Consider the following 22,301-nt stretch of genomic DNA (forward strand, 5'->3'; position numbering starts at 1 on the left):
CAACATCCATGCCGATGCCACTCCCTCCTCACAGGCTCTGGACCTGGTGTCTTCTATGGCGACACTAGGGCTCTCCCAGTTTGTTTCGGGCCCCACACATCAAGCAGGCCACACGCTGGATCTGATCTTTGGCGTCGGTATAGATGTGATCCTGTCTCCTTCGATGAAGGTGCCATGGTCGGATCACTATGCTCTGAAAGCCAGGATTGATGTTCCACCCCCACCCTGCTTAGGTGGTGAGCCGATTTGGGCTCGCCCGCGGAGGCTGATGGACCCTGATAGATTCCGTCAAACCTTGCGGGACCTTTCTCCCCCTGGCGACTCATTGACTGAGCTTGTTGAGGGCTGGAATACCCAGCCCCTGGCAGCCATCAATGAGATCGCACCTAAGCGCCCTCTGCGACCCCGCAGAAACTGGGCTCCCTGGTTTACTGAGGAGCTCCGGAAAATGAAGCGGGACCTCAGACGGCTAGAGCGAGTATGGCGGAGTGCCCGTGACGGAGCCTCAAGAACATCTTATAGGGTTTTTATGAAAACCTACGAGATGGCAGTGAAGGCCGCCAAGAAGTCCTACTTCTCGGCCTCCATTGCATCCGCTAGCTCTCGCCCGGCACAATTATTTAGTATAATTCGGTCTTTAATGTCCCTCGAAGGACAGCCAAATTTAAATAACAATTCGACACATAGCTGTGAGGCATTTGCGAGCTTTTTTGCGGAGAAGGTCCTGTCGCTCCGCCATGACCTCCCTGCCAATTTGGATACAATAAAAGAACTGGAGGCCCCTCGACTGTCCTCGGGTCCAGTATTGGACCACTTTGACCGGATATCCCCAGCCGATGTGGACAGACTCCTCCGAGCTGGAAAGCCCACCACTTGTCCTCTCGACCCGTGCCCGTCTTGGCTGATTAGAGCATGTCCAGACGAGGTGCAGGCCCCCCTGGGGGATATCATCAATTTGTCCCTTGGCACCGGGACATTCCCAGGGGAACTGAAGGAGGCAGTGGTGCGTCCGCTCTTAAAGAAAACATCATTAGATCCCTTAGATCTATCCAATTACCGCCCAGTTTCGAATCTTCCATTCCTGGGCAAGGTGATTGAGAGAGCGGTTGCTGAACAGCTTGGTAGGTTTCTGGATGAAACATCGGCTCTGGATCCATTCCAGTCCGGCTTCTGCGCTGGTCATGGGACCGAGACGGCTCTGGTCGCCCTAACAGATGATCTCCGTAGACAGCTGGATCGAGGCGGGTCGGGGCTGCTGATTCTTCTAGATCTGTCAGCAGCTTTCGACATGGTCGATCACGAACTTTTGGACCACCGCCTCGCCGACGTGGGGATCCAGGGCGCAGTCCTTCAATGGCTGCGCTCGTTTCTCTCTGGTCGGGGACAGAGGGTGGCGCTTGGGGGGGAACTGTCATCCCGCCACTCCTTGGTGTGTGGAGTGCCTCAGGGTGCGATTCTCTCCCCGATGCTTTTTAACATCTTTATGCGCCCCCTCGCCCAGCTTGTCCGGAGTTTTGGGCTGGGCTGCCATCAGTATGCCGATGACACCCAACTCTATCTGTTGATGGATGGCCATCCTGACTCGGCCCCAGACACACTGATCAGATGCTTGGAAGCTGTGGCTGGATGGTTACGTGGGAGCCGGTTGAAGTTAAATCCTTCGAAGACAGAGGTCCTCTGGCTGGGACGGGACGATATGGGATTGAGGGGGCAACTCCCATCTCTTGCGGGGGTGCAATTAGTGCCAGCACCGTCCGTTAAGAGTTTGGGTGTAATCTTCGATACCTCCCTCTCTATGGAGGCGCAGATTGCAGCTATAACAAAGGCGGCATTTTTTCATCTCCGCCAAGCTAAGCAGTTGGCCCCTTACCTCTCTCGCCCTGACCTAGCCACTGTGATCCACGCGACGGTCACCTCCAGACTGGATTATTGTAACTCGCTCTACGTGGGGCTGCCCTTGAGACTGACCCAGAAACTCCAGCGGGTGCAGAATGCCGCAGCGAGACTCCTTACGGGGTCTTCGCTGCGGGATCACATTCATCCGGTGCTATACCAGCTGCACTGGCTCCCAGTGGAGTACAGGATCAGGTTTAAGGTGCTGGTTTTAACCTTTAAAGCCCTATACGGCCTAGGACCCTCGTATCTACGGGACCGCCTCTCCTGGTATGCCCCACAGAGGAACTTACGGTCCTCTAACAAAAACATATTGAAGGTCCCAGGCCACAGAGAGGTTAGGCTGGCCTCAACTAGAGCCAGGGCTTTTTCGGCTGCGGCTCCAACCTGGTGGAACGCTCTGTCACAAGAGACAAGGGCCCTGCAGGACTTGACATCTTTCCGCAGGGCCTGCAAGACAGAGCTGTTCCACCAGGCCTTTGGTTAGGGCACAGCCTGACTCCCTCCTTCAGCAATCTTTACAATACTTTAGTTTATGGTTGCCATTAATTTTGATTTTAATTAATTCTTATGATGTTTTTATATTGTTGCACTTTTTTAGTGTTGTTAGCCGCCCTGAGCCCGGCTTCGGCTGGGGAGGGCGGGATATAAATAAAATTTTTTATTATTATTATTATTATTATTATTATTATTATTATTATTATTAACATTTATCTTTAAAGCTTCTCCAAATAACTGGAGAAGCATCTAAACATTTTGTCCTGATATGAAAGGGAAGGAAGCACTAGAGATTCCACCTTTCTTTTCTGTTAGAACTTCTGCGTCCTAAAGAGCTCATGCCTGGCAGAAGCTTTTCTTATCATTTCATCTCCATGCTAGGAAAATACTGCTAAGTATCTGCTTCTCAGATAACTGTTGAGGACACAAACACTTTGCTAGAAGAGAAAGCTGGTAATAATAACAAAAAATGCTCATATCTATCTATTACAACTAGGCGGATATGTCAACGTTTGGAGATTGGCATACATTCAGAGCATCTTGTGTTGACATTGCTGAATCAAGCCCAAGAGAGAGGAAGTTGGTGGTTACTTATTTTCACCCATCTTTTTCTTAGAGACTAGAGCTAGTTTCAGTCTTGGCTCATTACACAGAAGACAAAAGAAATCTGTCAACGATGGTCAGATTGTTATTAGTCATGTATGAGCTCATGGTCCATGCAGAGTCAAGTCTATTATTCATGGTACAGTGAGCAGAGTTTGCCAGAGTTTATGACTGTAAACAGTGGCTGCACTTGCAACAGCCTTGTTTAGGATTTGCATGGAAAACCAGACCATTAATTTCACACTCTGCCACACGTACAACTAAGTTGAATATGGTTTTTGGATATTTTGCTCTAACTGTTCATTTTAAAGTATGAAACAACCCTAAAAAGTACAGTTTGATAGCATATCTACTTTGAAAATCACTTTGGTTGAACCAAATTGATTTATTCACAGTACTATGATGTAACCTAGGAGTTTCCAAACTTTTTACTTTGCAAAGAACTTCTCTGCATCAGTATGCCAGCTACAGAATCCCCACATACTGTGGAAGAGTCTGGGAAATGTTCTAGAGAGCACAAACAGTTCAGGTGGCAACTGAAATTGCAAACCAACACTCTGCTTGTGACAGTGTGCCTCAGCAAGACAATGTTTAGTTATGTGCAGGCTCATGGAGGGGGGCGGGCAGCAGCCAGGTACACTTGCCCTGGGCCTTGGAGGACTAAGCTAGTCAGGGAGTCCTGTTTGGTCTGCTGAAGTTACGCTGTCATGCCAAGAACAAGATTCCCGCCCTGGGCCTCATACAAACTCTGCATGGACCCGATGATGTCCATTCATTATTGATCTTGGGCTGTGCTGCACAACCATAAAGTCTCTCTTCTGGTGGTCAGGGGACACCCCCTCCCAAGAAAGGCCTGGGATGTGAGGGGGGGGGGAGAGAAGGGAAATGTTCAAAATCAGGGGAAGTAGATTGTACAAGCTTCATCACATTATCCAGGCCGAAGATGCCTTGACCTTCAGTAAAGGCTTTGTAGAAGACACAGAGGGTTGATTCAGGAAGTGGGAGGGAAGACCACTGAAAATATCTAATAAAAAATCCAAAGCATCTCATGTTTCCCTCAGTTATAGTTTGGAAAGTGCTGGTTAAATGCCTTGCCGAGAGAGACTATAGTACAAAGTAACTCCAGCTGTATATCTAGTTGCCAGTCCCTCCCCAAGTGCATGTGACATGTTGCGTATCCTGGCCATTGTCAAATCAAGAGACAGTGTGAAGCCCTTCTATTCTCAACTGCACCATCATAAGTAACCTCATGCATAGTGCTAACATCCGTGAGACCGAGATGGGGGTCTTGTTGTCTGGGTAGCCCACCACCTCCATACACACTGCGTAGAGGGATGCCAAGTGCTAATATAGTAGAGTGTTGACAACGCTACCACGTTGCAGAAATATTTGCACCAAAGGGAAATTTTGCAGTTTAGTATGGAGTAGAAAGGTACATCCCCCTGTCGTCGTCCCCATCCTGTCTCCCACATATTCTTGTTTTGTTCTTGTTAACTCTGGCTATTTTTAGCCAGTGATGCCATGTAAAGGAGCTTTAAGTGTTCATTTAAAAACATAGTATTGTTTTTTTCTTAATATGGTAATAGTAACCCTTAGGTTACAGGGTGGCGCTGTGGGTTAAACCACAGAGCCTAGGGCTTGCTGATCAGAAGGCCAGCGGTTTGAATCACTGTGACGGGGTGAACTCCTGTTGCTCGGTCCCTGCTCCTGCCAACCTAGCAGTTTGAAAGCATGCAGTGCAAATAGATAAATAGGTACCACTCCGGCGGGAAGGTAAATGGCGTTTCCATGCGCTGCTCTGGTTTTCCAGACGCGGCTTAGTCATGCTGGCCACATGACCCGGAAGCTGTATGCCGGCTCCCTCGGCCAGTAAAGGGAGATGAGCTCTGCATCCCCAGAGTCGTCCGCAACTAGACCTAACAGTCAGGGGTCCCTTTACCTTTACCTTTAACCCTTTCTTAATATGCCAATTGACTGTGGAAACCCCATCTGCTCTACAAATTTTTCTGTTTCCTGTTTCTACAATAATAAAGCTCTGGAGTTCACAATATTATGTATAGAATAGTGCACAGAATATCATGTGATTATTATTTTGGAGACAAGAATAATGTATGTGGTCAGTGTACAATGTATAGAAAAAGAGTTATTAATGTGGCTTAGTGTTAGACATGACCTTTCAACTTACCTTGCAATGACAAAGAGCACACAACTGACTCCAAGGCAAGCTAGGAGGACATACATCCAAATATCAGGAGAAAGAGGGTTTAGAAAGGAGAAAACACCAGGGTTTGTGCCATTGGGCTTCCGATACAAAATACTGATTCCCAGCGTCATGAAGGGCTTGGAAAAGTCAATGACTTTCTCTCTTACGTAGGTAATGGTGAGAGGAGCAACTGCCAGGTCAGCTTTCTGAGGACAAAAATTGGAAAATAATATTGTCATTTAAAAAATAATAATGTACCCACATTTTTTATTTCTCCACTTTCCTCAAGCGTGCTGACACAAATAAGATTCATTTGCTCATAACTGTAAGCACTGATAAAATTTAAATGAAAAATAACTTTCTCATTGAAGCTCAATGGGGAGGAAATATAGCATCATTCAGACTATGTTAATTTCATAGTAATAATTCAGAGTGTGTGGTGCAGTGATGCCTTGAAGAAGCATTAAAGCAGTTACAGCCTTTTTCCATTGGACTTCCAGACTGACACTTTCACAGCAAAGCTTTCATGTGGGAAATACAAATGTACCACTGCAGATAATCTTGGCATCATGTGGTTGTGGCTACAATAGGCCCACCCATGCTTCCAATAGAAATGATGCACATATTAGACGTCTCCATGTCTATATCATAATAGCTAGACTATGCATTGTGCTCACCACATGAGAAATGGGCTGACTCTGCTTGTTAAGAACTTTGAAGACTCCCTGCTGCTAAAGAAAGCTGCTGGGGATTATACCCTAGAGGAGCAAAGTGGCAAGATAAACAGATACATTGGACCAATCTGTGTATGGAGAAAAATTAGTCATAAGTTTCCACTTCCTTGTGATCTATCCAGCTTTCTTTGGCTGTTGACACGAAGCCTTCAAAGTTCTTATAAGATGCAGCTAAACTGCTTACCACATGGGGAAGAAAATTTGGCTCTTGTAGGAAAAAAATGTTTTTATGCAGAAACTGATAACCATACTCTTTCCTGAGTATATGTATGTACAGTATACACTTTCCCATTCTAATTCTTCTTGCATCTCAAATGGTTATTCTGTCTATTATTATTTTTTAAAAGGCTGAGTGTCCTGCTAGTTTAAATATATATATCCAGCTATTGCTGGTTGACAAGCATGAAGAAGATGATTCCATCTTACGTGATCGATGAGTTCTTTGACCATCCCATTCCATTCTCCTTTGTCATTCTGGGCTCCGTATTTCCCATCAGACACTAGTTTCACTTCATAGATGAAGCCTAAAATATTTGATAACTCCTTCAACAAATCCAAGCAGTACCCTTCAAATCTGTCGTTGCCATAAAGGGGTTTGTCAGATTTCTTGTACATGACATACGGATCTTCCTGCATGAAAAGACACAAGGCATGTCTCAGAAATTATTCTTCTTAAGTACATCTGTGATTGATAAAATACAGGAAATGTTTAATTGCTTGATAAAATTGTACATGGGCTACTTAAGAAAAATAAATACTACATAAAGAATAGCACAGTAGCATAAAACTATGGCAGAGCCAAAAGTCTGGTATAAATTTTTAGTGAAGAAACTGACATGCTTCCCAAAGATCCCTGGTTGGTTGGTTTGTTTGTTTGTTTGTTTGTTTGTTAATAGCATTTATTAGCTGCTCCTCACCTTCTGTAGCAGATTTATGGGGTGTGCAGGGAGAGGGTAGGATGGGAAAGTTCCCCTGCTAAAGCTTCTTGAGGCTGAAAACACCCATCCCTTTCATGAATGAACACAAATGTGTAGTGATTAAGTAAGTGGTTAGTAAGGCAACGTGAATTAACCAAAGATAATACACAAAGTGTAGCAACAACGCATGCCAAAACTTACCAAAATAGTGGTGACTATGAGCGTTCGGTTCGCCAGCGAATCAGTGATATTGGTAGATCTGTCTTTATTGCTGTCAGTCATATTAAGGCCACTGTTTGAGTTCCAAAGCCCAATCTACATAGAACAAATTACATAAATGGCTGCCAACCTTCATTAATTGTGTTAAGGAAAGGATAATTCATATAAAAAAATGCAGTTGACAGTTCTGCCCAGGAATATTTTTTTTTAGGCAATACTGTACTTTACAGCAATTGAGCAACAAACAAGTTATATAGGATATTAAAGGAGCAGACCAGCTGCATTTTAAAGTAACGGATCTATAATAAGTGATGGATGATGAGTACTGTTAGTTGAGGGAAACACATTGCTCATTAAAAAGTATGCTGAGATGGCCTAGTCACAAGACTGTTACATTAGTTATGTATAAAAATATTAAAAATATATAGTTTTGTTTAAGCAAACCAGCCTGCATTGTGGAACACCTAGATTTCTCTTCTAAATGTCTAGTTCATGGTGGTTGTTTTTGTAAAGGTGAAGTGGAAACGTAAGAAAACCTTTCCTTTCTAATCCATCAGTTTATAGAATATGCTGAAATAGGCTGCTATATTCACTGGCCCTTCTCTTCTGTTGAAACCTGCTGAAGGTACAGATTTATTTTAGTTACTTTGTGACTATTGTATATGACAGAACCAATAAAATGACCCACTGATCAGTGATAGCTCAGAAAATTAAAACAAAAGAGGTAGGGAAATCTGGCCTTGGCCTTTTTTCCAAACCCAAGAGCATTTTGTAACAAGACGACTTTTAGGTGCTTTAGGCCTAGGTATTCAGGAGGCAGATTTCTTATTTCAGTGGAATTTGAAATCCCATCTAGTGGCATGCATGTAAACTGCAAAGCAAACAATAACATACTTGTAAAATCAACTGTGCATGAATCCAATTTTTCAGCCCCTTAGGCTTTAATGGAATTGCAGGGGAAGAAAAATAGCTATCAATGACCAGTGTGAAACAACCAAGAATAGGGCCAAAGCAGATGTGTTGATTGCACAAATCCACATGTTTGTGGATTTGTGGGGGGGGGGGGAATGGGACTGCAGGACAGAGAGAATAAGTTTAATCCTTCTCCACCACTATCTACATCATTGGTGCTAAGACTTCCCTGTCAATGCAAATAGCTCACATAGTCTCAAAGGTGCTTTGATCACCTGTACCTGTCATCTGCATTACAAAAAACGGGCATATTAATTGTATTCCTGCAACTGGCATTTACTTGAATGGAGAGGGTGTTTCTGCTTCTACGTTGAAACTGTGAAGCACCCTTGTTATTTTTGCTAATAGATGCTGCATGTTTTTAAAGTAATCTTGTTATACTGTACGTATAATATTGACATGTGGTTTTGTTATTATTTTTGTTTTGCTGTGTTTTTGTGGAATTGTTTTTGTAGAGTTCGTTTGAAATGCATCCCTATTTCTTTATTGTAAGCCGCTTTGAGCATGAGATGTGTGGAAAAGCGGCATACAAATAAAATAAATGAAAGAATGAAAGAAAGAAAGAAAGAAAGAAAGAAAGAAAGAAAGAAAGAAAGAGAGAGAAATACACCAGCTAGGTAGCATTTATATTAGTACATAGTTAATACATATCTGGATTTATTGATGCTTCATCCAGTGAAATTTGGACAGATTGCTTTCTAAGACCACTTTATAATATTGTATACCAAGACTGCCAGATAAGATGCTGTCTGTTTGAATCTGTGTCTTGCTGATCTTATATATACCATTGGTCACCATTAGAACTTCTACAACGACCATTATTTTAGTGGTGTCACCAGTAAAACCACATTTGGGGCATCTGTGACTTGTATCAGGGTCTAAAAGTTTAGATCTTCAGATCCAGCCCAACGAATGATTCACACCCACACAACTCAAATAGCAGCAGAAACACACAAGCTCTACTAGTGATCTATCAGATTCTGTCAATTTCCTGCCAGATTTCAGTCCTGATCCATTAGATCTGTTCCATTTTGCCAATGATCTGTCAGTGTTCTATTATGCTTTTCTCATGACCCAGTAGATTTAATTCAGCCTGGATGGGCACTATTTTTGAAATCAGAAAATGGCAAGACGCCATTATCTGTCAGTTGTCAATATTGACTTTGGCAACATAATTTTAAATTAGGGGCTCTCTGAATTTAAGATCCATCAGCATCTTTGGGTTGATTCTTCAGTGATATTTAGTGGAATGTGTGAACTGCCTCTCTGAAAAGTATTGTACTTGAGGCAATAAGTACAATACTTAATTATTATTTGAACTGTTATAGATATTTCAGGTATGCAAGGCATTATAGGAAAGTGCTGTACTATAGATGAAATAATAAAAAATCAGGTCTTCAGTAGGTGAAAACCTGCAGGCTATCCTTAGTTTCTTAGGAAATTATTTTGTTTTTACTGCCTCGGCCTGCTGATACCTCATTCCTGCTTTAATTTTCATGATTAAAGCTATATTCTTTGAAGTATTGTGCTCAAAAATAATGGCCATTTTTGGGTTGTTTGTTTGTTTCAGTATTCTGGGGCTGATTGTCAGCATCAACATGAAACAAACTATCTAATCCTGTTCTTTGCTTCTGTTTGTTTGGAATAGCGTTGCTATATTTTTGTTTTCTCACTATAAGCTTTCTTTCATTCACTTTCAGAGGGAATCAATTCAGTGGTATTGATTCTAAAATAAATGAAATACTTGTATAATAATGTAGGTTTGCCGGGAGTGAGGGGAAGATACACTATTCATAGAATCAGATTTTTTTCTTTGCAGTCTTTGCAATAAAGTCATAACTGTAAGGAACTACTGTGTATTAAGTCAGACGAATGAGCCATGTTGTCCGATGCTGTCTATCACTCTTCAGCAATTCTCAAATCTGCAGCAATTCTCAAATCTCAGGCAAAGCTTTTTCCCAGCCCTGCAACCTGATAGGTTGTGGCTGAAGATAGCAGAGGTTGAACTACAGGTTATACATGTAAAATGCGTGTGCTACCACAAACCAATGTCCTGTAGGTTTCCTGCTGTACTTACACTGAGTGTGGAATTGTTGACAATGGGAAATTGTAACACATTCATACCAAAAAATAATTAAAAATGGAACAATACAGTCACAAAACTTACAGAATACAATATATACACTGTACATTAGCATCAAAGGAATGAGAGTGTAGGCCAACCTTACAGTTATGGGAAAGGTCAGGAGAGCATTGAAGGAACGAGACCAAAGTACCACAGCACTAGGGTGAATTCAGGAGATTTATTGCAGTTTAGTGACAAGTTCAAAGCATAAAATATGGCAAATAGTGTCCAGTGCATTTTTTTAATTCATTCGAATTTGGATTAAATTAATTCAGCATAATAACTTGAACTTCCAACAATGAAAAGAGGGGGTGAAAGCCCACCTAGATTTGTTACAATATGTCAGATCATGACACATTAGTTGATGAGAAAAATTGGTTTTTAAAAAATCTTTGACTAGTTTAAAAAGGTAAAGGTAAAGGTACCCCTGCCCGAACGGGCCAGTCTTGACAGACTCTGGGGTTTGTGCGCCCATCTCACATCTATTGGCCGGGGGCCAGCGCTGTCCGGGGACACTTCTGGGTCACGTGGCCAGCGTGACAACGCTGCTCTGGCGAGCCAGAGCCGCACACGGAACGCCGTTTACCTTCCCGCTGGTAAGCGGTACCTATTTATCTACTTGCCCCCGGGGGTGCTTTCGAACTGCTAGGTGGGCAGGCGCTGGGACCGAGCAGCGGGAGCGCACCCCGCCGCGGGGATTCGAACCGCCGACCTTTCGATCGGCAAGCCCTAGGCGTTGAGGCTTTAGCCCACAGCGCCACCCGCTTAAGTTTACTGCTTATTAAAATATGTTTAATAATTAGGCATTTTATTAGGTTATAATGAGATTGATGAGAAGCTGTAACTAATAATACTGTGCCTGGAGTTTAGATAGATAGATAGATAGATAGATAGATAGATAGATAGATAAAAATTATTGTTGCAAGATATATAACCATTATCCTAGGTTTAAACAAGTGGGCTGCAATGAGAGCTTCCTGCTTTGTGATAGGAAAATACTTAGGTTGTTCTCATGCATACACTATTTCTCTTTTAATTGGAGAAGCTCCTTAAAGGGCAAGGCTAAGTGCATGCAAACAGTGCCGCTTAATTGTGGCATTTACATGGAAGTAAGCTTTCTCAAAATAAATGGAAAGTACTTCTATATCATATGTTTTGGACTAGGGCGTAGCATCTAGATAGTGGTTAAAACTTGGTCCTAGTTTTGTACACTTTGCCATCAGATACAATGGAAAGGTAATCAGCATTTCAGACTCCCATAATCTGATCTCACTAATCAGTAGAAAAAGACTATATTATTGTAAAGGAATTCTTAAAACAGGCTTCCTCAACCTCGGCCCTCCAGGTGTTTTATTTTTCCAGTATCACTGCAAAATATTAAGGCTGCAATCCAGCTGCCTTGTTACTCGTGTATAAATCCTATAAGGTCTTGAAATGAGCATTGCTAATAGCAGGATTGCACCCTAAAGTGAAAGCTGTTACATATAATACTGACTCCTCAGCGGATTGTGGCCAAAACTCACTGTGACTTCAGCACTCTACAACTGGATAGATAAAACGTAGTGGTTAATCAAAAATCTATACTACATAGCATAGTTTATTCTAAGACCGACTTTTATTGTCTCTAAACTGCAATTGGAGACCATTTGTCAAAACCCTAAGGAAGAGTTTTTTTCAGACTCAACCTGTAGGTTTCTTACATCATCTGTCTATATACAAACCTTCTTCCATACTTTATATAAATTATTAGTAGCTTCACCAGCAGCCTTAATTTAGAAAAGAACAGAAAGGGACACAAAACAGTTCTTCAGTCAAAATATAAAGCAAATCTGTATGTTTTACATAGTCTTAGCATTTTCATTTCAATCTTATCATAGCATGTACACTTACAGAATCACTTACTGTAGGATTGAGACATTATTGTGTTTAGTAATTGGTAGTACTGACCTTTCATTTAACTAAATTAGAAAATTTACTCATGTTAGAATGAATTCAGTGCCTCATCTCCTCTCTCTACAGCCCCCCTGATTAAATAAATAAACAAATCTAATGCATACTTTGCTTGTGGATAACAGTGTGGATTTCCCACACTGAGTCCCAGCATCTCCCCCCGCCCCGTCCAAAAGCAGACCAGTTGCATATTATATAAAGAGGCTTGTTAATCCATAATTTAGTCAGTAGCAGATCAATTTGAATGGGGGTCACACAACACATAGATTTAATAGCTTTGCAGCTGCTTTTGTAAAGCGGAATCAAGTTTTCTGGATTGGAGTAGTTTTACGTTGCTCTTCTAGTGAAAAAAACCCAGCGGCTTCTCAAGGCATGTTATTAAGAAAGGCAGGCTATTTATGTTTCATCTTGTGTAACAAATAGAGGGTTTAGATAGCTCTATTGTTTTTAGGCTTCTCAAGGCTGTCTTGATAAAATATGACTGTGCCTGACCTTTTCGCTTGGGTGTGATGTCTAAATCAAAAGCTGACTGAAAGCAGTATGAACAGAATATATATGACATGATCTTTGCTTATGTAGATATAGCCCCTGCAGGTGAAAGAATCCCCATAGGGCTTAACAGAGCCCTGTTTTCATCCCTTCTTCCCCTCAATGCGGGCAGAAAGGCATGCCAACATGTCAGGGCGCTCTGGGAAATGGGTTTTTTGTGTGTTCTCGCCTATCACCATTGCAGCTATTTCCTTCTGTTCAATTATTAAAACGCCAGAGATAACATGCTTGTGTGTACCTCTGTGCACATACTGGAGTGGGGGGCAGGACTCTGTAAAGCTCTTCATGCAGGTAATTGAGCCCCCAAGGGGAAATATCATATCCATAGTTCTCAAAGAATGCAGTGTTCGCAAGGCAGGTGGACAGACATGGGCAATTAAGAATGGGGTAGAAAATGTTAACAAGTGCTACTCTGTTGATAAACATGAAGTGGTTTTGCTGCGGCAATGCCTTTGGCCAACATACACTTGCCTGTGAGTAATTCCCTCTGTGTAAGAAAGGCACATGTGTACAGCTGTTTGTGGCTATGGTAAGAAAAGGACAGTCATCTGACTGTAGCTGTTATCAGACGTAAGTTGCTTGCATCAGATGCTGTCTTCCGCATGCAGAGGAAAAGAGCTCTTCCTGCTCTCAGTAGAGCATGAGACTCTTAATATGGTTTAGCTGATATTCCTGCATTGCAGGTGGTTGGACTAGATGACCCTTGGGGCCCCTTCCAACTTTCCAGTTCTGTGATTCTGTACTCAGAGGTCCTTACATTTTCTCTGGCCTTGACAGGTGCGGTCTTGCCTCTCATCTTGTTCAGCACCTCCGGAACTCAGCACAAGGCCAAGGACAATTCCCTGCTCCCATCCCCAGCTCTAAGCATTGTGGATCCTTGCCCTATCTTCACAACATTTCCCCACATTGTGGAATCCCACAGCTGCCTTTGCATACAGAAAGCATATCAATAGAACTGTCCACTGTGCAGCAGGACACTTGTGCATGCGGATCTGCAGTGTGTGGAGGAGATGACTAGGTTGGGGCAATAATCATTGCTTCACTTAAACTGAAAAAGACAAAACATAGCTAAAACAGGGCAGAGGGTTACTATAATGCTCGATCCATTTATTTTCGAGAAATTGCATTAGAACAGTAGGACTGGTAAGGAGCAAACTATATATAAGCTGGTTTTCAGCATCTGTGCATGTATGAAGATCCAAGAGTGTGTGTATATTTTCCCAAAGTGTACCATCCAATTCACTTATTTCAGTAGGAATACGAATCAGTTTTTTCTTTGTTAAGATTAGAGTTTAGGGTTGGTGCTATGAATGTTACTTGGTATAGCTGAAAAAATATTTCGGATATAAAGTGATGACATTAGACATAATTCAAAGATGATCGGATGTGGAGAGTAGAAACAGGGACCCTTATCTATCAGTGTGCATGTGCATTAGTGGAAGTAGAATTCATACAGCCTGTAAAATAAGCTGCTATGTTGCCAATCAGCTGTTTGGTAGGGAGAATAGAACGGGGGATAAACTGTTTATCACCACGTTTACAGCATACTCTATAGGGCTTTATGTACTGCACTCTACTACTAAATTGGGTTGGAAGAACTGCCTGTGCAACACACAGTTCCTTGTGCTAATTGCACAGGTAGGTGACTTCTAATTAGGTTAGGGTATTATATCTAGGTTTCTACTTGGAAATTATTACGAGCTACAAGAGGTAAATAAAAATTGAACTACCAGCATTTGAACTACCCACTTTTATTTGCTTCTATTAAGTGTGTATGCTTCAGGATAATGCTGTCAATTGGCACACCACAAGGATGTCTGGTTGAACAAACGTCATCAAAATGATTGAGAAATGCATACAAGAAGAAAAATGCTCATACTTTATATTAATTTCAGTGAGATTTGTACAGCAAGGTGCCCAATATTTATTGTTCCTTCTGCCTTTGAATATATAAAAATCTTGCTGTCTGCACCGTCTGGCTCACAGCATGCACACAGTGGTACCAAACTGGTTACCTTTTCTGTTCCTTCCTCCTTGAGGCTAATAATATCCAAATCAAAATCCTTTCTTAAGCCATCTGTTTTGTTGAAAGTAATTCGCCCTGTCAAACCATCCCAACGAGCCTAGAGAAAGAAAGGGAGAGAGATAATGTGTAGCCTCAACTTTTCAAGCCCATCAAAAATAATTGTGCATAATCTCTCTTTCTTAGTAGAATTCCTTTCAAAAACACTCCAAACAAAACAATCTTCTTTTATTGATTTTCTGATTTTATTCAACTCAATGCATTATCAATAGTTATATAATAAGGACAGAAAACATGTGCATGGAACTTGGGGAACATCTCCAAGGTACATTATCCATCAACAACATTCAAACCAAAAATAATTCATGGGGTTGCAAAGAGTTTTGAGCTGTCATATGTCCTAGTCTCAGGCCAATCTTTGCACTGTTGGAATTACAAAAATTAACAGAGATGCCATTCTGATAGACATTAACCCAATTTATTACACAAAGAAGCCCTATCAGGCAGCAAGGAATCCATAAGGGCATATACAAACCACTTTTCTGCTTTCAGGGAATAAGCAAGAATGACTGTAAATTTAGTGGAAACACTGTGCTACAGAATCTGTTTTTCACCGCGACGCCTGGCTCCTTTCCAGAGGACACACTGTATGTCTTGTAGAGCTGGCCCAGATCCAACACATTTTAACCAAAATACAAGGGAGTCAAGTGTGAGCAACTGGGGTAGTTTACTGAAAACAGCAGTGTGTCCATGTAAGGAACTAAAGAGAGCAAGGAAATGAGATCAGAACTTTTGCAAAAAAGTTTTGTTGTGGATTGAATGGTTAACTAATGGAGGCGGATACCTGGGCTGTGTTCTGGCATTAATATAGCCCTTGGTGGGAGCACATAATGGAGAATTTGCCTATGAAGGGGCGGACAGAGGGAAGAGAATTGTGAAAATCAAATGCATTGTTGTGAGAAGTTGTAGAAAGGTGGAGGAGGGAAAGACAGGAATGGAGTTTTGTGGGTGATTTACTTTGTCTATTAAAAAAAATTCTGCCTCAACTTTCCACCCAAATTTGCTTTTACGGTGACTTACAAAGTCCAGAAGAAAACCATGCACACACACAAAACAATTACAAAATCAATTGACAAATTAGATAGCACTTAAAGCAATTAAAACAATCCAATACTGATTAACCAAAAGAGTCAAAGAAAGAGAAACATTAAGACCTAAGATATAAACCAGCCAAACTAACAGAAACAAAAAGAGCAGTAAAAATCACTTTTAACTGTCAAACCTCAGGTAAACAAGATGGATTTCTCCTAGTGCCTAAAAGAAGATGCTAGGTGAATATAACTCAGGAGAGAGTTCTATTATATGGTGCAACCACAAAAAACATGGTTGTGTGTTCTCTTGTTACATAGCACACTGACAAATGTGGTAGCATGAAACATACTTAACAGTTCCTTTCTTTTACTGGGAGTAATGAAATGATTAATTTGGTAGTTGGGCATAAAGGCTACAACCAACATTTTTGGTTCTTGTTGTTCCCACACAAACATATAACTCTTTTAGCCTCATCTGCTATGAATAACTGCATCACTGTTGAGAGTTAAATAATATATGTGACAGCCTGAGTCAAAGGTAAGCCTTAAGATGCTGTTAAGAAAAAGCTGGCAGAGGTGGACTTGTATGCAGGCTCCAGACCTACCACTGGGCAGACTAAGGAGACTGCTTCAGGCACCTGATTTGGGACTTTATAAAAGGACAAGAAATGGCTAGCTACTTACATGATTATAGTTGTATTTTTATTGCCAAGAAGGGGGAAGAAAGGTGTTTGTGAAGTTTCTGCCTCAATGTCAAAATAAGTTAATTGACCAGGCACTCGCTATAGCCAGGTCTCTCTCTCTCTCTCTCTCTCTCTCTCTCTCTCTCTCTCTCTGTGTGTGTGTGAGAGAGCGCTTTGCTGTTCCATCTGAGGCAACAAACTGCTGCAGTTTCTTTCATACAGCTTTCTTTTAAAAAACTCTGAAAGGTTTCTAATTCAAGAAATATTTTATACATGATTTAATTATTTATTTGATTTCTTGCCTACCCTTTGCCATAAAGTCCCAGGGTGGGTTGCAGCAATAAAATATGCAATTATATAACCATTACAACCACAAAACCACAAAAGTGTAAAAACAATTTGAAACAGTTCAATATATTAAATAAATAAGCAACAACACTTCCATGTTTAAAAACAATGTAAGCATTTTAAAACAATTCCATATTTAAAAACAGTTCTAGTACAGGTGCAGTCTTCTCTTCCAACGTTTCCTGTGTATACAAACTGGCCTTTGGCTAGTTCCTAGTGACTTCCATTGTAACACTAGAAGAAAATAGATTTTCAAGTGTAGACGATCTTTATTATCCTCATTTAGCTTGCTCCTTCATGAAATAGCTTAAAAATGCCAGGAAGTCTCACAATATATTATAATAGAGCAAACTCATCAGTGTCTGCTTTACAATTCTAATTACAGGTTCTCTCAGCTATATATTTATTCCTATTCTGCATTAAACACATTGTAGATAGCTATCTGACGCAGGTGGCGCTGTGGGTAAAAGCCTCAGCGCCTAGGGCTTGCCGATTGAAAGGTCGGCGGTTCGAATCCCTGCGGCGGGGTGCGCTCCCGTCGTTCGGTCCCAGCGCCTGCCAACCTAGCAGTTCGAAAGCACCTCCGGGTGCAAGTAGATAAATAGGGACCGCTTACCAGCGGGAAGGTAAACGGCGTTTCCGTGTGCGGCTCTGGTTCGCCAGAGCAGCGATGTCACGCTGGCCACGTGACCCGGAAGTGTCTTCGGACAGCGCTGGCCCACGGCCTCTTGAGTGAGATGGGCGCACAACCCTAGAGTCTGGCAAGACTGGCCCGTACGGGCAGGGGTACCTTTACCCTTTACCTTTTAGATAGCTATCTACTATGAACCTGGATGGTGTACACAAAACTTACAGAAGTATGATTAAGTTTCCATCTTTTTTTATCTGTAGAACTGAATCTACTGAAATGAATATTATCATGTGCACAGCAATATCATAATCACATGGTACCTAAATCCTTTACGTAGCATTTGCAGGGGATTTTTGTGTTACAGATAGTAGGGTGGGATCTTTAAGAGGTCTGTGGTGATTTAAGGTTCACAGAATAGGCTCTTCAAGAGTGTAAATGGTAGTTATCGTAGGAGCTCTCACTGAGTCATTCTCCTGATGGTTCTGCCAGAGAATTATCAATTTTCAGTTGACAGTCCCTTTGTCACCTCTGTTTCAGAAAATATTCTCACATTTCCTATTGACTTGCTGGTGGGCCTACCCTTCTCATTAACTGACATCCTCCATAAGCAATAAGTTGTCCACTTTTGTAGTTACAGATGCTGTAATCCAATGTATAAAATTGGGTTAAGCATTAGATCCCAACTTATTTGACCAGAAGTCCCAGCAACATCTTACTTTGAACTAATTTCAAAGTGTGAATGTGTCATCAATGAACATTTGATGGCCAGTGTTTAACTGCCTTTAGAGTAAAAACTAGATTAGGAAAAATCCCCTAACAGGGCTCCTTCACAGGGCTTTTTCTCCAGAAAAAGGTTGGGGCGGCAAGGAGCTTCCTTTTCCTAGGAGAAATCACTGACTCCCCTTCTCCTGCTGCATACCGTACTTGTTGGTGTCCTGCCATTCACTAGAGTATGTGACTCGTTCAGTTAGTGATGGTGCTTGGAGAGACATCCTTGATATCTATCCAAGAATACTGGAACTTCCACTTGTTCCTGACACTTTCTTCAGGGAACATTTCCTATATTCCTATTTTAACCAAATTTTAAGACCAGTTGGCAGAGTTCTGGGGATTTAACATCTGTTGTCTTTGCAGTTTAATTTGATTTTAGCTGATTGATTTGTTATTACTAATTCTGAATGTTCTATATAGAGCAACATACGCATTCCAATGAAATAAAAGGAGCTCAAAATAAAAACACATATTGAATTTTATTTTCAAAATACTTTAAAATAGCATAAGCAGCATGCTGCCTTCAGATATCCTCCTTGATGTTAACCAAGGCCCCTTGCCCCTCACATTTTTTAAAAAAGAAAACTGAATATTTTTGGAGAGTTGCTTGATTGGTTGGGGCTGTTTTGTGGAAAAGATGCCTTCTTTTCTATGTGTTTTGGGCTTGGGGGAGAGGCGCAGACATTTTTCCTGTTGTTGTTTGTTTCAAGTGGGAGGTTCTAAGTTCCACCACTTTTTCTATTTTGTGGTTTCCGTGACAGCTTCTTAGATTTCCAGATGTGCCCCTAGGCTCCAAAAGTTTAGGGACCTCTGCTTTAATTAATAATCCTAGCTGCTGTTGCAGAATAAGTTCCACATCCTGAACTAAATGACCTTGGGTGTAGTAATTATGTAACTGTACTAGACCAACTGTGGCCCTTCTGTTCAAAAAAGCAGCCTGTGAGTTTTCAAGTAGTTCTTGGTTAAGTGAAAGTTTTGACAATCTGTGGTAAAATGTGTGAGGCACTTAGCAACTGAGAAGATGCCAGCAACTAATCTGGACAAGACTGAAGCACTTGCAAAGTATTGTAAAGTTCTTAGGTACTAGTTACCTTCCCCAGGGTTCTCTAATTATTATAGAACGGGTTGTGAAAATATGTTTCTCAATGATGTAACTTCTTAGTTAGTTGCTGACCAGCAATCCAGTGAGACTGCCTGGCCCACAATATTAATATTGTGCCAGAGAGCTGGGATGCGTGTTATGCTTGCCATGGTGATGTAACCAAAATGGCAACTTCATGATGATTTCCCCTTCTTCATGCCATGTACAAGCACTTACCATATGATTTGGCTCCATCATATGGGGAGCATCCCTTCCATGGTCTATTTCAATAGGGACAGATAGATGGTGTAGGACAGGCACTTCCAACTCCCAGTATAAAAAAACTGGCAGTGATCTACCCATTGTCATTGCTGAGAGTTGTCAAGTCTTTTGGGGGGAGGATAGCTTGTAGATTGCGATCGACTGCTTGAACATGCCTGGTTTAGGACAATAGCTGCCGCTTGTCAGAAACAGGCATTATTTAATAGCTGCCAATGACAGTTGCATCAGCAGAAGGCAGTCACTGTAGAACAGTGAATTTTTAGTCCCTGCAAAAGCGTGATTTAATCCACCTTCAGACCCTGTGCGTGGAAAATGTTGCTGAGATGATTGTCAACATGGTAGTTGTTTGGAAAAGGCACCATAAACTTGGATTTAGCTGTTTTCATTATTGCCACCCTAGTTGATAAGCTAGCTACCCAGGGGCGCCGACTTATAAAAAATATTGGGGGGGCCCATACCGGGGTCCTGCCGCTGGTTCGCTCGGGTAGCCGGGAGAACGCAGTTCGAGGTGGCGGTGTTGGGGAGAGACCCTCGCTCAGGGCGCCACTAGACTTGGCGGCCGGCGGCCTATCTGGGGGGTTTTGGAGCGTATTTCGGCGGAGCGATTGGGGAGGAGGGGGCTTGTTGCCGGATTCTTCAGCTGAGCCGGAGATCCGCTGCTGGGGGGTCCCTGGGCCGAGTTGTGAGCACGGCCTGCTGAAGGGAGATCCAGCCGATTGCGCGACGGGGACGGCCGGGGCTCTCCGGCTAGGGCGCGCGGCTGGCTGGCTGGCGAGGGAGCAGGTGGGGAGGAGGCGGGGGTCCTCACTCTCTTAGGAAACACACCCACGCGCCCGATTGCCACGAAGTCCGAAGGGTGCGTGTGTGGAATTAAAAAGCAAAAACGAGATACGGGCAGGGCAGGCAAAGAGTTTTCTGCAAGAGGATGGAGGGCAGGTTGAAGAGAAAATCACTCAGGATGAGACAGTCAAATCAGCCATGATAAAATGGGCTCAGGATATTGGGTATAACATCATGTTTGAGGACTGGGAAAGGTTATGGACCACCGGTATGAAATTCACGGCATGTAATGCCTTGAAGGAAAATATTATGAAAATGATTTATAGGTGGTACATGACCCCAGTCAAGCTTGCAAAAATATATCACCTGTCTGATAATAAATGTTGGAAATGTAAGGAGGCTGAAGGGACATTCTTTCACCTCTGGTGGACTTGTCCAAAAGTTAAGGCCTTCTGGGAATTGATCTATAATGAGTTAAAAAAGGTATTTAAGTATACCTTTCCCAAGAAACCAGAGGCCTTCCTCTTGGGCATTGTTGGCCAGAAAGTGTTAAAGAAGGATAGAACTTTCTTTATGTATGCAACTACAGCAGCAAGAATACTTATCGCAAAATATTGGAAGACACAAGATTTGCCCACACTGGAAGAGTGGCAGACGCAATTGATGAACTACATGGAACTGGCTGAAATGACTGGCAGAATCCGAGATTTAGGAGAAGAAACAACGGAAGAGGACTGGAAAAAATTTAAGGACTATTTACAAAAACAATATAAGTTGTATGAATGTTAAAAATTTACACGATTCGGAAACTATAGCTTCAGCAATTAGATTTGGGAAACAGGAAATTATATTTTAAGTAAGAAAAGGTCAAAATCTAAGGTAATACTATGTTTAATTTAAGATATAAGTAACTGATGAAAAGTATGTTAAATTTAGAGGTATAGTATTTGAAAAGTACAAAATAAGGTACGAAACAAGGTAATAATTTGCTGATATCTTTATTATAAAGAATGCAGGGTAAGGGAGATGCGAGGAAGTCCAGTTAGTTATATAAAAAATGTGTTGAATGGTTGGTTTTCTTTTCTTCTTTTTTTTCTTTTTCTTGTTCTTTTACTTTTTTCTTCAGTGTATGTTTCTAACTTTGTATTTGAAAACTTAATAAAATATTTATAAAAAAAGAAGAAGAGAAAATCCTTTCGCTTTTCTGGGGCTCAGGGAAGTCTCAGAGCCGGAGGTTGGGGAAGGGACCCCCTTTGCTCTGCCCTCTTCTCCCGTCTTAGATTCGCATGGGGGTCCCCGCCCGAGCTTGCCTGGCCACCGGGCCACACAAGGGCCGCGCTCTACGCGGCGCACCTTGCTAGCCGCGCAGCTGTCCTCCGCAGCTGCGGAGTGGCCCTGCACCAGTGCCCAGCCCCTCTGGGCGCCCGCTGCGCTGCCAATGACAAGCGGGCGACGTCGCGGGCGGGGAAGGCGTCGCTTTCTTTCCCGATCCTGCATCCTCCCAGTCTTCCAGCCCTTTTTTGGGTTGGAAGCTCGTCTCGTTCGCCCTTCTCCTTTCTTCACCCTGCGCGCAATTTTCCTCCCTCGTCTCCCTCCCCATTTCTCCTTCCTTCCTGACTGACTGACTGACTGACTGACGGGCTTGGGCTCGGGCTCAGGCTCGGGCTCCGGGTCGGGCTCAGGCTCAGGCTCGGGCTCCGGGTCGGGGTCGGGCTCAGGCTCAGGCTCGGGCTCGGGCAGCCACAGCGTCGGCGGTGTTGGCGATCGGCGGCGCGGGGGAATGGCCCTTCCGGGGGAGCCGGCGCTGCTCAATGGGGTTGCCAAGGAGACAGGCCGGCCGCCCCCCTCCTCCGGCCCGGCGCCCCCCGCCGCGCGGGTGCCCGTTATCGAGCTGGTGCGCGCCGGGCGCCCTATAAAAGCCGCGGACGCGCCCACCGCCGCCCGAGAT

At 42.7% G+C, this 22,301-nt stretch overlaps 1 protein-coding gene and 1 long non-coding RNA gene across 6 annotated transcripts in view; one reads left to right on the forward strand and one right to left on the reverse strand.

The window, feature by feature from the left end:
• Window positions 1-22,301, forward strand: part of LOC309531359 — a 90,626-nt gene that overhangs the window by 49,761 nt on the left and 18,564 nt on the right. The window lies entirely within an intron of this gene.
• Window positions 1-22,301, reverse strand: part of GRIK1 (glutamate ionotropic receptor kainate type subunit 1) — a 165,705-nt gene that overhangs the window by 27,391 nt on the left and 116,013 nt on the right. For 2 of the 4 annotated variants that reach the window (XM_082220734.1, XM_082220735.1), the window contains exons 8-12: window positions 14,679-14,786; window positions 11,886-11,930; window positions 7,050-7,163; window positions 6,358-6,561; window positions 5,180-5,403 (exon numbers count right to left, since the gene is read on the reverse strand). In XM_082220734.1, coding sequence (XP_082076860.1) covers window positions 5,180-5,403; window positions 6,358-6,561; window positions 7,050-7,163; window positions 11,886-11,930; window positions 14,679-14,786 — 695 coding nt within the window. The remainder of the gene's footprint in view (window positions 1-5,179; window positions 5,404-6,357; window positions 6,562-7,049; window positions 7,164-11,885; window positions 11,931-14,678; window positions 14,787-22,301) is intronic. The other 2 variants (XM_082220736.1, XM_082220737.1) reach the window with 1 other exon arrangement.

Source organism: Podarcis vaucheri (genome assembly GCF_965113315.1).
Source record: "Podarcis vaucheri genome assembly, chromosome: 4".
In the NCBI taxonomy this organism is placed as follows: domain Eukaryota; kingdom Metazoa; phylum Chordata; class Lepidosauria; order Squamata; family Lacertidae; genus Podarcis; species Podarcis vaucheri.